Below are 11,841 nucleotides of genomic sequence, written 5' to 3' on the forward strand. Positions count from 1 at the left end.
CCCTCACACACTTGGACAAGAAGGACGCATACGTTCAAATGCTGTACATAGACTTCAGCTCAGCATTCAACACTATCATCCCCCAACAACTGATCAGGAAGCTGAGCCTGTTGGGCCTGAACACCTCCCTCTGCAACTGGATCCTAGACTTTCTGACCAGAAGGCCTCAGTCAGTACGGATCGGGAACTGCACCTCCAGCACCACCACACTGAGCACTGGGGCCCCACAAGGCTGTGTGCTCAGTCCCCTGCTGTTCACACTGCTGACTCACGACTGTGTAGCAACACACAGTTCAAATCACATCATTAAGTTCGCTGATGACACGACCGTGGTGGGTCTCATTAGCAAGAACGACGAGTCAACGTACAGAGAGTAAGTGCAGAGGCTAACGGACTGGAACAACAACAACCTGTCTCTGAATGTTGACAAGACAAAAGAGATGGTTGTTGACTTCAGGAGGACACGAGGCGACCATACTCTGCTGAGCATCAACGGCTCCTCTGTGGAGATTGTCGAAAAACACCAAATTCCTGGGTGTCCACCTGGAGAAGGACCTCAACTGGTCCCTCAACACCAGCTCCCTACACAAGAAAGCCCAACAGCGTCTCTTCTTTCTGAGAAGACTGAGAAAGGCCCAGCTTCCACCACCGATCCTGATCACCTTCTATAGAGGGACTATCGAGAGCATCCTGAGCGGCTGCATCACTGTCTGGTTTGGGAATTGTGCCATTTCGGACCGCAAAACCCTACAGCGGATAGTAAGGACAGCGGAGAAGATCATCGGGGTCTCTCTTCCCTCCATTGAAGACATCCACACCACACGCTGCATCCGCAAAGCCACCAGCATTGTGGCTGATCGGACACACCCCTCTCACACACACTTCACACTCCTGCCATCTGGAAAAAGGTACCGAAGCACACATCCAGACTGTGCAACAGCTTTTTTCCACAAGCCATCCGTCTCCTCAACAAAAAGGGACTGAACTGATAAACACACACACACACACACACACACACAAACATTATCACTCAGCTTAACTCAACTACATCACTACATCAAAACATTGAGACTGGACTGACTAATCAACACAAGCGCAGACACACTGACCTACACCACCAAACTATCGTACACACATCTGTAAATGCCTCACTGTTTATCTCTTCTGCACAATATTCATTACTTTTTGCACAAATCTCAATTCTTGCTGCTATGTTTTACTACCTCAACACCATATTTTATGTTCTGATATGTCGTCGTTGTCGCACTGTCACTTTGTTGTTGCTCGTTTGCACATTTGCACGTGCACTTTATGTTGTCTGTTGTCTGTAAAACCTGTATATAGTCTTTTAGTCTTTTAGTTAGTTAGTCTTTAGTTGGTTTTTGTTAATTTATGTTGTAATCTATGTTAGGTCTCTCTGTCTTGTCTCTGCTAGCCAGCTAACTAGGCCTCTTAGTTAGCTAGTTTAGCTTCTCTGTTAATTTATGTTGTAAGTTTATGTTACATGTAGCACTGGAGGAACGTTGTTTTGTTTCACTGTGTACTAACTGTATATGGTTGAAGTGACAATAAAGCCGACTTGAACTTGAACTTAGTGGATATTTGGCGTCTTGTGAACCCACGTAAGAGGGAATACACCTTTTATTCTCATTGTCATAAATCCCACTCCAGAATTGATATGTTTTTGATCTCAAACACCATGACAAAGCATGTAACACACTGTAACATAAATGCTATTGCTTTATCAGATCACGCTGCCGTGAAATTAGGCATTGATATTAACTGTGAGCAGTGTTGCCAACTTAGCGACTTTGTCGCTATATTTAGCGACTTTTCAAATCCCTCTAGCGACAGTTTTTTAAAAAAGCGACTAGCAACAAATCTGGTTACTTTTTCTTGTGTTACTGGAGACTTTTGGAGACTCTGATGTGTCTGTACTGACTCTTCTCAACTTGCCACAGCAGCTACCGCCGCCGGCCCCTCCCCCGTCCCAAAGCACTCACAGACAGGCCTGTCCTCTCGCAGGAGTCCCCCCCCCACCCCCAGCTGCAGTTACAGCAGGAGATGCTCACTTCTACGAGTTTCGACTGCAAATGAATTGCCCATGCGCGAATCCGCCGTTAAGTGATCCCGCCCTGGCTTTGTAAGCGGGATGTAAATTAAAAATATCCTGTTCCAATGCATATTAAAAAATGTTCTTTGTCTAAAATAAATTGCTGCACAAGAATAAATCGCTGCATTTGACTCAAACAGCCTCATTACTTACCTCACCCACTGTGTGTGTGCTTCTCTGTGACTTTAGCGTAAACATATAGCTCGCTAGTTCATCATGTCTCAGTCAAAACTATACTCGCAGAAATTCAGAAAGGAGTGGGAATCAAATCCTAAATTCAACGGATGGTTGAAGCCTTTTATTGGAGATAATACACGGGCATACTGCCTGTATTGCAAAACTGATTTTTATGCCAAACTTTGCAATATATAAAAAACACTCAGAAACACTCACTTTTTTGTCAACTCAGAAACATACACAAAAGGCAAAGTCTTACAATAGTTTCACACAAAACAAACTGCCATTTATGGAAAAAAAAAAAAGACTCTTCAAAAAAAGCTGAAGCCACCATGGCATTAGTTATCGCTGAACACTGTTCTATGCTGGCATGTGATCACGTTGGAGAAGCATGTAAAGCTGCTTTTTCACACTGTGCAGCGTGCATTATGCAAATTACGTGATGACGCAATCATCTAGCGACTTCTAGCGACTTCTACGACAGCCAATAGCTACTTTCCTTACTGACGAGTTGGCAACACTGACTGTGAGAAAGAGCGAAAAGGCAGATGGAGATTAAACACCTCACTGCTGTCACACAAGGCCTTTAGTTTGTCGTTAAAAGAAGATTTAAAGTCCTTCTTCGAAATTAATACAGGTAGTACTGATAGAAGGGCAACTGAATGGGGGGCATCTAAGGCTTACGTGAGAGGGAAGATAATTGGTTTTGCTTTTAAAAGGAAAAGGGAGGATCGGGTCAGAATACAGGAATTAGACAACAAAATTAAGAATTATGAAAAACAATTATCCCAATGTTTCTCAAATCAACTATATCAAGATATTTGTAAACTCAAATTTGAACTTCAGGAGATTTATAATAAATAGGTGGAATATGCTCTATTCAGATTGGGAACGACTTTCTATAAGGAAGGGGAGAAAACTGGGAAACTGCTTGCTAGACAGCTGAAGCAAAAAAAATACATGTAATTTGATATCAGCTATTAAGAAAGGAAACGGAGTAGTAACATCAGCTAAGAAAATAAATTATGTTTTACAGAAGTTTTACAAAGATTTATACACAGCTGATATTAGTCCTAAACAAGAAGAATTTAACAGTTTTTTCTCCAAACTCAAAATGCCTAAATTGTCCCCAGAGGAGGTGAATATGTTAGAGGGCCCGATAACAGAACTTGAAGTCAGAAAAGCTGTATCTATCAAATCAAATTCAAATTAAAATTTTATTTGTCACATACACAAACATACACAGTACGAAATGTAGTGAAATGTATTATACGACTGCTATTGACCCTAAAAGAGAATTAAAGTTTACAAATAAGAAATAAATATAAATAAAAGAATACGATAGAAATTAAATAAAAAAATTAAATTAAACTAGGAAAAAATAGAACTAAAAATAAAAATAGAAATGTGCTAGAAAAAAAATGGAACTAAAAATAAAAATAGAAATATGATATGCATAAAAATAGAAATATACTGTACATAGAAATATGATGTGCATAAAAATAGAAATATACTGTACAAAATGAAATATACTGTACTGGGTGTGCAAATATGCATAGAAGAAAGTGTCTTTGTGCAGAGGTTATTAAAGTGTCTTTGTGCACTGGTCCAGGATGTAAACGTAAACATGTAGTGTAGTTGTGAAGGTAGGTGTGCAAAGTTATTAAAGTGTCTTTGTGCAATGGTCCAGGATGTAGATGTACAAAATGTAGTGTAGATATGAAGGAAGGTGAGCGTGTAATTGTCCATAGTGTCCATGGATGTAAAAAGATTGATAGATTTGATCAATTATGAAAAGATTGTGTTAGTTCGTGGTTGTGGTTGAGAGACCTTATCGCCTGCGGGAAGAAGCTCCTCCTTAGTCTCTCTGTGTTGGCCTTCAAGGAGCGGAATCGCTTCCCAGACCGCAACAGAGTAAACAGTCCGTTATTGGGGTGGCTGAGGTCCTTCACGATCTTCCTGGCCTTGGTCAAGCACCGCTTGCTGTAGATCGAGTGCAGGTCAGGGAGCTCGATGCGGATGATGCGCTCAGCTGATCGCACCACCCTCTGTAGAGCTCGTCTGTCCTGCATGGTGCTGTTCCCGAACCAGGTCGTGATATTTCCCGTCAGGATGCTCTCTATGGTGCAGGAGTAGAAATTCCTGAGCACCTTGGAGGGCAGTCTAAAGTCTCTCAAGCGTCTGAGGTGGTAGAGACGCTGCCGGGCCTTTTTTACCACGGTGTTGATGTGACAGGACCATGCCAGGTCCTGCGTGATGTGAACACCGAGGTATCTGAAGCGGTCCACTCTCTCCACTGGGCTCCTGTTGATGACGGGGGTCTGGTAGTTCCTCACCTGCTTTGTACTGAAGTCCACTATCAGCTACTTTGTCTTACTGACGGTCAGGAGGAGATTGTTTCTCTGGCACCAGTTCTCCAGATTTCCAACCTCCTCCAGGTAGGCCGTCTCATCGTTGTTCGTGATCAGGCCCACCACAACAGTGTCGTCAGCAAACTTGATGATGGTGGTGGAGCTGGTAGTGGCCACGCAGTCGTGGGTGTACAGAGAGTACAGCAGGGGGCTCAGAACACAACCCTGGGGGGCTCCAGTGCTGAGAGTGAGGGAGGCTGAGACATGTCCGCCCATCCTTACTGCCTGTGGTCTGCCAGTCAGAAAATTGGAGATCCACTGACACATTGATGAGCTGAGTCCCAGGTGCTCCAGCTTATTGGTAAGTGTGGAGGGAATTATGGTATTAAATGCAGAACTGTAGTCGATGAAGAGCATTTTCACATAATTCCCCCTCCAAGTGTCCAGGTGAGTGAGAGATGTATGGAGGAGATGAGAGATTGCATCGTCCGTGGAACGGTTTGGACGATAAGCGAACTGTAGTGGGTCGAGTGTGTCTGGTAGTGAAGAGATGATGAAGTCTCTGACCAGGCGTTCAAAGCACTTCATCACTACTGAGGTGAGGGCTACAGGGCGATAGTCATTGAGGGAAGCAGGATGAGGTTTCTTTGGGATAGGAACAATGATGGATTCTTTGAAGCATGTGGGGATCACCGACTGAGATAAAGAGATGTTGAATATCTCAGTGAACACAGGTGCTAGCTGGTCTGCGCAGGCTCTGAGAATGCGGCCTGAGATGCAGTCTGGTCCTGCTGCTTTCCTGGTGTTCACTCTCTTGAAGGCTCTCCTCACGTCATGCTCGGTGATGATGAACGCGCTTCCGGTGCTGGCAGTGACTTCCTGTCTGCAGCCGTTAGCGCCGCTAGCATTAGCATTGCTAGCGTCTTTAGCTGCAGCCTCGAAGCGAGCATAGAAAGTGTTCAGCTCGTCTGCCAGAGACACGTCTGCGTTTATCATACCGGATGTTGGTGCTTTATAATCCATTATTGACCTTAATCCCTGCCACAGGCTCCTAGAGTCACTCTGTTGGAGTTGTGACTCTAGTTTCCTCCCGTAGCGCTGCTTCGCCTCTTTCACCGCCTTCCGGACGCTGTATGACGCAGCCTTGTATGGTTCCATGTCCCCCGACGCGAGTCCCGTGTTGTAGGCAGCGGTGCGAGATTTCAGAGCGTCGCGGATGGTTTTATCCACCCACGGCTTCTGGTTGGGAAACGTTTTAATAGTCTTTTTTTCTACGGTATCGTCCGCTAGTTTCCCGATGAATCCCACAACCGCTTCCGTAAACACGCTGACGTAATCGTCGGAGCTGTTTCTGAACATGTCCCAGTCTACGTCATCGAGTGCGTCCTGTAACGCGGCCACCGATTGGTCCGTCCAGCGCGCGACCTCCCTCTGAACCGGAACTTCCTGTTTCAGCCTTTGTTTGTATTTTGGCATGAGGAAGATGGCGGCGTGGTCGGATTTACCAAACGGTGGACAAGATTGTGCCTTGTAGCCGTCCTTGACTGTAGTGTAACAGTGGGACTTACCAAACGGTGGACAAGATTGTGCCTTGTAGCCGTCCTTGACTGTAGTGTAACAGTGGTCCAGTGTCCTTTCGCCCCTGGTGGGGCAGGTGATGTGCTGATAAAAGTTCGGCGCTGCGCGTTTGTGGTTGGCACTATTAAAGTCCCCCGCCACATAAAGCGCAGCGTCCCGGTGTTGTGTTTGTTGTTGTGTGAGTGCCTCATGCAGCTCGCATAAGGCAGTGTCCGTGTCCGCTTGTGGTGGAATATAAACGGCGCTGATTATGACCGATGTAAACTCCCGAGAAAGGTAAAAAGGACGACACATGATGGACAGTAGTTCCAGGTTTGGTGTGCAGGAGCGTGTAAGAGGAACAACACTCGCGCTGTTGCACCAGCTGCTGTTCACCATTAAACACACGCCGCCTCCCCTTGACTTCCCCGAGTCCCGCGTCCTGTCCATGCGGTGAACCGAGAAGAACTCGGCCGGCTGGATGGCGTGGTCCGGCACCGCTGGGTTCAGCCATGTCTCGGTGAAGCAGAGGAGGTTGCAGTCCCGAATGTCTCTCTGGAACTTTATCCTGGCCCTGAGGTCATCGAGCTTGTTCTCCAGTGACTGGACATTGGCGAGCAGGATGCTAGGCAGAGGTGTGCGGTGTGCACGGGCTCTCAGCCTGTTCCTGACGCCGGCTCGTTTCCCTCGGGGCCGCCGCTTCGCGTCGCGTCCTTTGTTGTCCCTCAGGATCTCACTCGGCCAGCTCGGATCCGGAGTTAAAAACATCGAATTGTGAGTACATTGTATACCAATAGAAACAAGAGTGTCTCTATCATAACTAATGTACCCCATGGTGGTAATTTTGCCGGTTTTAAAACGCTGTAAACTAACTTAAAGAACAAAAACAAAGAAAAGGTGGTCGGAGCAGTCGTGACGGCAGCCGACCTCACCGGCGCCATCTTGATTTTCATGAGGAATGGAAAGTCAGCAGGGTTAGATGGGCTCCCGGTTGAATATTATAAACAGTATATAGATTTACTTGCACCCACTTTAACAGAAGTATATAATGAGGCATATACTAGTGAATCTCTTCCCTCTTCTTTTAATGACGCTCTAATATCGGTGATTCCTAAGAAAGATAGGGAACCAACGGAACCCTCAAATTTTCGGCCAATAAGTTTGATTAATGTAGACTGCAAGATCCTTAGCAAAATTCTTGCGTTACGGTTAGAAAAGGTTTTATCCAACATTATAAACCCTGATCAAGTTGGATTTATGATAAACAGTTCATTACATGACATGAGAAGGTTACTACATCTAATTTGGTTAAATAGAGAAAAAACTGACCCAATTGTTGCCGTCTCACTGGACTCAGAGAAGGCGTTCGATCGGGTTCACTGGGAAGTTTTGTTCACGACTTTATCAAATTTTGGGTTCGGGCCTGGTTTCATAAAGTGGGTTCAAACATTATATAAGACACCTAAGGCATGTGTGATAACCAATGGTAAAGTTTCTCCATCTTTCGAACTCACCAGGGGGACAAGACAGGGGTGCCCGCTATCGCCACTGTTGTTCAATATCACACTAGAACCATTGGCCATAGCTGTTAGGGCTAATGCAAATATTTCAGGCGTACAGGGAGGTGACAAAGAGCACAAATTATTTGTATATGCTGATGACATTTTGGCCATGGTCAAAGACCCAGATAAGTCCTTACCTCACTTAATGGAAACTGTCCAATCCTACTCCAAAGTGTCTGGATATAAAATTAATTGGACAAAGTCGGAAGCTACGCCTATATCCGAAATATGGTAACTAAATTTGGCTTTAGATGGATCCCAAGAGGAATTAAATATCTGGGTATTAAAATATGCAGGGAGTTAGAAGAGATTCCTACGCTAAATTTAGCACCACTTTTACAAAACATTAAAAATAACTTGGATAAATGGGGGAAAATTCAGCTAACTTTATGGGGAAAAGTAAATATAATTAAGATGGTGGTTTCGCTGCAAATTAATTATGTGCTGATGATGCTCCCACTTACAATACCAGAGCTGATTTTTAACCAATATGATATGATGGTTAAACATTTCCTTTGGAACGGGAGAAGGCCTAGGATAAAGTTTAGCAAACTATGTGCAACCCGTGATAAAGGAGGGTTGGGATTACCAGACCCTTGGCTCTATCAGATATCTTTTAAAATGGCAAAATTGGCCAAGCATTGGAATAATAATACTCAATTAGACTGGGTTATTATTGAAAAAGCCTCGTCACGGCCATATAGTCCTATCGAGCACCTGTCTCAGTGTATAGAAATAACCATAAATCCTATCATGAAGCACTCGAGAGAGGTCTGGGCGAAGATTCACAAGATGCATAAATTATCACAATGTAAACAACCATACTCTTCTCTTCTGCTATTTGTATTGGGAAATCACTCATATATTGAAAGAAATGGCACATGAATGGTTTGTGTACTGTTATAGACTTGTTTGAACAGGGTGTAATTATGTCTTATAATAATCTTGTACAGAAATATAATTTAAAGGGAAAAGATAACTACTGAAAATATCTTCAAATTAGGAATAGTGTTTTTCCACAAAAATTCAGCACACGGACAGAAACAATATCTTGGAATTTCCCCAACAAAAAGCCTCCGTATTTTACAGGATGACCAACCAGGTGCTCAGCAATGACTGCATCAATTTAAAGACGATATGGGAAAAGGAACTTGGGACTGAATTTGGGCTTGAAGAGTGGAAAAGAATTGTGTCAAACACTGGCAAATATGTAAGAGAAGCTAGAGGACAATTTACACAGTACAAAATCTTACATAGGTTTTATTTGACACCTCTTAGACTTAACAGAATGGGTTTGACAAATAATGATGTTTGTTGGAAATGTCAAAAAGATAGAGGTACTTTTATTCATTGTATCTGGGATTGTTCAATTATTCAGCCTTTATGGCACCAAACTTTAAATATCTTGAGCAAAGGGCTTGGAACAACAATACCATTATTACCAAGGTTGTGTCTATTAGGAGACAGGGAGCAGATGCCAATTACTACAAAGGAAGAGTTTGCAGTGATTATTGTGGGGGTCTCTGTGACGGCTAGAGTCATTTTGAAGCACTGGAAAACTCCCAAAACCCCAGAGTTAAAAGAATGGGTCAACATAATGACCAGGACAGCTTCGTACGAACATTTGCTTTGCAAACTACATAATAAGAACAAAGCAGGGGCCCCTGTGGGTATTCCAGTTTGGGAAGATTTTTGTGACGCTGTCTTTTCATGTAACACAATAATTATGGCTTTTCATTGTTATTATTGCCATTGTAATTTTTCTCTCTTTATTTATCTGTACATCTACTTCTGTTAACTTCAGTCACTGTAATATTCTGGCCTTGCAAGCAGTATTGATTTGTTGTCATGTACCAAATGAAAACAATTAAAACTTGAATTACAAAATAAAAACAGTTTTAAATAATAGCTCGAGCTGCTGCCCTGCTGGAGAGCATGTGGGTGGTTTGGCCGGTGGGTAACCTAGGCACTATTTGATTGCTTCTGGGGGGTGAATATTTAAATGTCAGCCGCACCAACTGGAATAAATACAGTCACATGTATCTGTTGTCTCAGTTTAACACTGCAATGCTAAAATATACAGAACCTGGTTCCAGGTGTGGGTGGGAAAAATACCTGAACTGAGAGCGCAGTGTGACGGACCAACCCTTTCACACTCTCTCATAGCCAGGCAGCGTGCAAATCTACTAAACATCAACTACATCTACATTACATCATTTGGCAAACACTCTTATCCAGAGCGACTTACATTTTTATCTCATTACACATCTGAGCAGATGAGGATTTAGGGCCGACAGTGGCAATTTGGTGGTTGTGGGGTTTGAACCTGGGATCTTCCAGACCGTAGTCCAATGCCTTAACCACTGAGCTACCCCTCAGTGCTTTGGAAATTTTAAATAGCTCATTTTTTTTAGACTTACCGTGTGTGTGTTTGTGTGTGTGTGTGTGTGTGTGTGTAGGTGGAGGAGAACCGCAGCAGTTTGTTCTTCTTCCTGTTGTTCCTGCGTTTGTTCCCCATGAGTCCAAACTGGTTCTTCAACATGAGTTCTCCGATCTTCAACATCCCGCTCTCACACTTCTCACTCTCCGTTCTCATCGGTACCTCACACACCCTAATTCATGTGTGTGTGTGTGTGTGTGTGTGTGTGTGTGTGTGTGTGTGTGTGTGCGTGCGCAGGTCTGATGCCGTATAACCTGGTGTGTGTGTGTGTGTGTGCAGGTCTGATGCCGTATAACCTGGTGTATGTGTGTGTGTGTGTGTGTGTGTGTGTGTGTGTGCAGGTCTGATGCCGTATAACCTGGTGTGTGTGTGTGTGTGTGTGTGTGTGTGCGCAGGTCTGATGCCGTATAACCTGGTGTGTGTGTGTGTGTGTGTGTGTGTGTGTGCAGGTCTGATGCCGTATAACCTGGTGTGTGTACAGACGGGCGTGGTCCTGTCTGATCTGACGTCTCTGGATGACGTGCTGTCCTGGAGCGTGGTGCTGAAGCTGCTGCTCATCGCCTGTGCTGCCCTGCTGCCCTCTGCCCTCATCCGTCGCTATGGAAACACACACACACATACAGCGTACACGCACCCAGAACACATAGATTGCTGATGCACTTAACCTGTGTGTGGGCAAGGGGAGGGGGGGGGGAGGGGGTTTGGCGTTCCTGATCCTGTGACTGGTTTACCGGGGTATAACTGATACCCAGTGTTAATGTTATACCCAGTGTATAGTGTGTGTGTGTGGTTGTTTTTATTTCATGTGATTACCTCTTAAATGGACCAAAAGAATAAACCTGCAATAAAATCCTTTTAAATACGTTGAATGAAGAATTTTATATTTCTTTATTTATTCATATATATTTGTTTGTTTGTTTGTTAATTTAATTATAGGTGAAGTCATGAAGATGAGATTAAAAGTCTGAGAGTAAGGCTCAGGAGTAACATTAACCCTTTGTGTTGTTGATCGTTTCTACAGATGTAGAGCTTACAGGTTGTTAGGTCACATGATCAGGGTGTTGTCTCTCTGTGTCAGAGTTTGAGAAACTGGGGACATCTGCAGGTTTATTAACGTAATAAACAGGTGGGCCGGTCGATCAGCACACACACACACATACACACACACACCGACCATAAACAAGCACGAGTACTGAGTGAAGTCGTAGCAGGGTCGTACACAGACAGTGCAGTGAGGATAATCAGGTGTGTTAAGTACTAAATGCCCCCCGCACCCACATATGGTCACCTTGAAGTATTATAATACAACACAAATGTATATGCTTATTATTATTATTATTATTATTATCATCTTTATCAGATATGACATCATTGCTATAATAAGCTCCAGCCATATGACAGCCATCAAAACCATTTATGAAAGATTGTCATATAAAATTCTTTTTGTGGCACATTTATGCTGCAGTAGTTTATCATGTAATACAAAAACGTTTACAGTAAATAAATATTGTAAATAAATAAGTTATTCACAGTTTTAACATCTTTATATATGAAAAATGACAAGATTTTGAAAAATAACAAAACTAATTTTATTACAAAATAAACAATATAAATATAAATGTATAGATGTACATGAAAATG

At 43.4% G+C, this 11,841-nt stretch overlaps 1 protein-coding gene across 1 annotated transcript in view; it reads left to right on the plus strand.

Moving 5' to 3' along the window:
• The window catches only part of LOC128516590 (transmembrane protein 41A-A-like), a 14,170-nt gene extending 3,276 nt beyond the window's left edge, over positions 1-10,894 (plus strand). Inside the window, exons 4-5 of the mRNA XM_053490571.1 lie at positions 10,220-10,358; positions 10,650-10,894. Of these exons, the coding sequence (XP_053346546.1) occupies positions 10,220-10,358; positions 10,650-10,855 (345 nt within the window). The 3' untranslated portion in view covers positions 10,856-10,894. The remainder of the gene's footprint in view (positions 1-10,219; positions 10,359-10,649) is intronic.
• The last annotated feature ends 947 nt before the right edge of the window (positions 10,895-11,841 follow it).

The sequence above is a fragment of the Clarias gariepinus genome, unplaced genomic scaffold (genome assembly GCF_024256425.1).
Source record: "Clarias gariepinus isolate MV-2021 ecotype Netherlands unplaced genomic scaffold, CGAR_prim_01v2 scaffold_29, whole genome shotgun sequence".
Lineage (NCBI taxonomy): Eukaryota > Metazoa > Chordata > Actinopteri > Siluriformes > Clariidae > Clarias > Clarias gariepinus.